The sequence below is a fragment of the Coccinella septempunctata genome, chromosome 5 (genome assembly GCF_907165205.1).
Source record: "Coccinella septempunctata chromosome 5, icCocSept1.1, whole genome shotgun sequence".
Taxonomy (NCBI): Eukaryota; Metazoa; Arthropoda; class Insecta; order Coleoptera; family Coccinellidae; genus Coccinella; species Coccinella septempunctata.
The window spans coordinates 14898923-14902948 of NC_058193.1; the positions used below are offsets into that span (position 1 = coordinate 14898923).

Sequence of the window (4026 nt, forward strand, 5' to 3'; positions counted from 1 at the left end):
TGAAGAAAATCGACTCTTCCTGTGAAGTACAACTGCTAATGAAAATCGTCAACAAGATTCCCGACTCCTGCATGAAAAGAAATATCATAGCCGATGCTGAAATCTGGCACAAGACCGACGTTAATGAATGGCTGTTCTCCCTATCCAATCCAACTCGAATCTCTATCATCTGTGGTGAAGAATCCTTAAAGCAAGAAATCATCGAGAAGATGGGTATTCTAAAGCTCAACTCACACTGCAAGGCATTTACTGATTGTACAAGTCTAGAAACCAGCGCAGTACTAGCTTCCCTAAACTCAAGTTATGAAATTCCATCTTCAAGTATAATACAGGACGATTGCTGCCAGAAATTGAAGAGAAATCTCACTGTCCACGCAATTCATATGGAACCAATAAAATTAACAAGTGTCAACCTCCACGAACTCAAGTATGCTCAACACAAGCTAGCAGAATTCGATGAACAACTCCAACAACAACTGAATAGGCCTTTCATCATCCAACACTCTTCGTGGGTAACAACAGCCCTATCAATTACATGTGGTACCATTTTGATCATTGTCCTCTACAATTTTATGAAATGGTGTGGATGTTTCCAAATTCTCCGAAGAATCTTCTGTTGTACCAAAGAGCCTAGAGCCATTGAAGCAGGTCCATGTTTCCAGATCTTCAACCAATGTCACAAAAGACCAATACAGCAACCAGTTCAAGTCTACCACGATGCAGAACTCCAACGTCTTAATTACCCAGGTTCCTCTGAGACAGAAATCCGAGTATCGAGACCAGAAGACGCCTCCAGCAGCGGGTCTCAAACACAGAGAAGAACAAACAAGACATTAAAAATTAATCCTCATTAATTGTTACAATTTTACATATATCTTATATATCTTACTCCTTTATATTTTTTCTAATATCTCGTTCAATTTGAAATGTCTTAATTTCTTGATAATTCTATGCACTCATTTTTGCACTAATTGAGTGTCCATAATTTATTGATTTTAATCTTGATATCACTGAATAATTTAATTAGAATATATCTTTACATTTCAATACCTCATGTAAGGTGTCATACTGCTTCAGAATTCTTATTTTAAAGATTTTTGCTTTTCTTGCACATCAAAAATCTTCTTTTAGGGGGGAGATGTTGCCACCCTGTATACAAGGGCCCCATTGTTAACATATTTTTGCTCAAGTCAGCATTTTCCAAAACAATATATAAGTAGCAGCATGACGCTCTCAGTTCAGTTCAGATCGTACCGTTGAGATTGATTCTTCATTCATATCGCATAGTTCAATTTAATTTTCGTATCTATTGATCTATTTCTGTATCGTGTGCCTTCCAAATAAATTAATTAAAATAACAGTGCGTTATCCTTCGTGAAGTGACAATCTATCAATCTAATAGTGTTCATAATCTAAAGGTTTTACGGAGCTTTACCTCAATAAAGCTGCCCTGGTGACAGCGACCCTGCTTTCTGTTAGTTTTTTAAAAACTAAGTTCGTTCCGAAAGGAATACAACAACATCCATTCCCAGTACTACACTGATCGGTAAATCTGAAACTAACAACCACGTAGCCTCAATATTTTCGGCTCCAACCTGAACCTGTGCTGTGTACACTTCCTCAATCGGGATAGAACTTCCGTTAGCGACGGTGGTGGTAACGTCCCTAACATAATTCGGATTTATTCTAGCGGCCTTGCAGTGAGCAGCCACTTCACTGCTGATGAAGGACCTGGTTGATCCGGTGTCCAATAGTGCCTGGAACTCCTTGTCTCCTATAAGAACAGTAATTATAGGACGGTTATCAGAAAAGGTTTTCTTTGGGGAGTTCCTCGGTAACGGACACTGACAATCTCTGGACATTACACCCTTCTTACCACATCGAGAGCAGAAAAGTATCGGTTTCGATTTACACTGTTCTCGTAGATGGCCCTTACCACCACATCTCCAGCACTGGGTTTCGGTTGGCGGTCGGACGGTATTCTTCGGTTCCTCTTGTCTCTGACGTGCTGTAGAGATTTGGACAAGTTTCGGTTTATCGGACGGTTCGGACAGTGTGCTGAGGTGCATTCCGATCGCTTGGACGTTCGGTGAGGGATTTCGGAATGTGAGATGCGGTTCGTTGATGAGACTCTTTTGGAACGGTGGCGAAGTATAGTTAGCGGTTTGCCATTTGACCAATTCGAAAACTTTTCCCTTTCGGAGCAGTTCATCTATTGTGGCGGTCGGTTGGAAGGCCAGGGCAGTTTGTAATTCTGGCAGTAAACGTCGTCGGATGATATTCACCTGCTCTTCCTCGGTCAGTCCCTTTACGGTCAGTTTCTGAAACAGATTTTGCATTCGAGTTACATACAACAAGAGTCGTTCATCGGTTCCTTGAGTCCGTTTCTTGATCTCCTCTAGTAGAATCTCCTCGTAATCAGGAGGAAGAAAGGCCTCTCGGAGTTGGTCTTTGAAATCTGTCCAGTCGCTGAATGTGCCTCTTCGGGGAATGTACCAGTCTCTTGCATCCTTACGTAACAACTCGTAGATGGACTCAAACAACTGTTCATGGCTCACCTTTCTAGCCTCGGCAAGATACTCAGCCTCTTCCAGGAATGAGGTCACACTGGTCGACCCATCAAAGGTCAGGCTCCATTTCCACACAGGAACAGTAGGAACGGAATAATTATTAGTTTTCGGCGGTTTCGTCGACGGATGTTCGGTCATCAGTTCGGTTTCCTTGGCCGTTGAGACTTCGCTACCTACTTCTCTCACTCCAGCGGTTACGGTAGGATATGATGCAAAGGAAACTCTCCTTGTTGATCCCTCGCTAATCGCCTTGACTCAGGGGATGTTATCAACGGTCTATGGTCCTCATTGGTTCGGTCGGTTGGTAGCGCTTGTTCAACGGTAAATGGGAGGTTATCGGCGGGCGGTCGGTTGTATGAGGGTCGACTCTGCAAAAAAGTACGTTCGATTTGTTGGCTTATTACCCTACAAACTTCTTGGCGGTCTTGCTGCAGCCTGTTATCCTGAGTGGTCGGTCGGGATATGTCACCTTCTTCTCCCAAGTTCAACAAGTCTGCCTCTCCAACGGTTGTTGAACACGGAATCAAACCTGGACCAAGTCTAGATGCGAACTCCGGTAATTCCTGGTCAATCAGGGACGGTGTGCTGGCGGTTGGATTACCTGGGACACCACCCAACCAATGAGTATTCTCCAGCAATCTCATAGCAACCTTCAGGGAGCGCTCCAGCTCGGTTTTCTTGTGAAGCAGACTGGCAGCTTCCCGAGATAGACTTCTCAGTCGGCCTCGAACGTGCAGTAGCCGGCTCCTAATGCGCTGTAACTCATTGTCTCTATTAGCAAAGTCAAACTCACATATCTCTCCCATCAAGTCGAACAACTTGGCACTACAAACACCAATTTCCTGTGCCTGGTCAATGTCATCTCTTGGTATTAACGGAATTTCGGAATGGATAGCCCTTCTCAGTTGAGCTCTCTTATCCTGAACGGTATGTCCTACAGTACAGCCTCGTGCCTCTAACTCCCACGTAAGTTCGTCGCTTTTCAGTCGGTTGACATCCATTTTTACTGCACCAGAAACTCAGAAGAAATATTTACAATATGCACTATATGGATATATACAAGAAACAAAGAACGGTAAACGGTAGGTAAGTATTCTCAGCCAGTCCAACAGACTAAAGAAAGCGGAAAATAGTCCTCAGGTATGCACTACGTAAGAAACAATAATACTACAAGCGACTTGCCTTAAACTTTCAAACTTCTTAACGTAATTTCCAACTCACGGCAATAACACGTTACGCACTTTTCTCGGCAGCTCGATCTCCACTAACTTCGCTCTTGACCTTCCGCGCAGGGCAGGGGAAGTACCACTCCTCGGGAAAACTGCCCCACTATCGGTAACTCATTTCCCCATTGGCTGCACTCAAATTGCTCGGTCAATCAGCCGGCTCGGAAAGAAACAGAAACAACTGAAGAGAAGGAAAAACTGAACAAGTTGAAAGACCGCTCTCGACTCAG

At 43.6% G+C, this 4026-nt stretch overlaps 1 protein-coding gene across 1 annotated transcript; it reads right to left on the bottom strand.

The window, feature by feature from the left end:
* Nucleotides 1–1490: 1490 nt before the first annotated feature.
* Nucleotides 1491–2786, bottom strand: LOC123314029. The gene is made up of 2 exons (XM_044899141.1): nucleotides 1877–2786; nucleotides 1491–1774 (listed from the first exon to the last, which is right to left on the bottom strand). The coding sequence occupies exons 1-2, from the start codon at nucleotides 2706–2708 to the stop codon at nucleotides 1491–1493; spliced, it is 1116 nt and encodes a 371-aa protein (XP_044755076.1). The 5' UTR covers nucleotides 2709–2786.
* Nucleotides 2787–4026: the final 1240 nt, after the last annotated feature.

Bases quoted from the DNA above. Each gene is read 5' to 3' on its own strand.
- LOC123314029 (XM_044899141.1), bottom strand. From the start codon at position 2,708: ATGACCGAACATCCGTCGACGAAACCGCCGAAAACTAATAATTATTCC. The intron at 1,775-1,876 runs GTAAGAAGGGTG...CTGTTCTTATAG, and splicing joins ACTTTTCTGCTCTCGATGTG to GAGACAAGGAGTTCCAGGCA.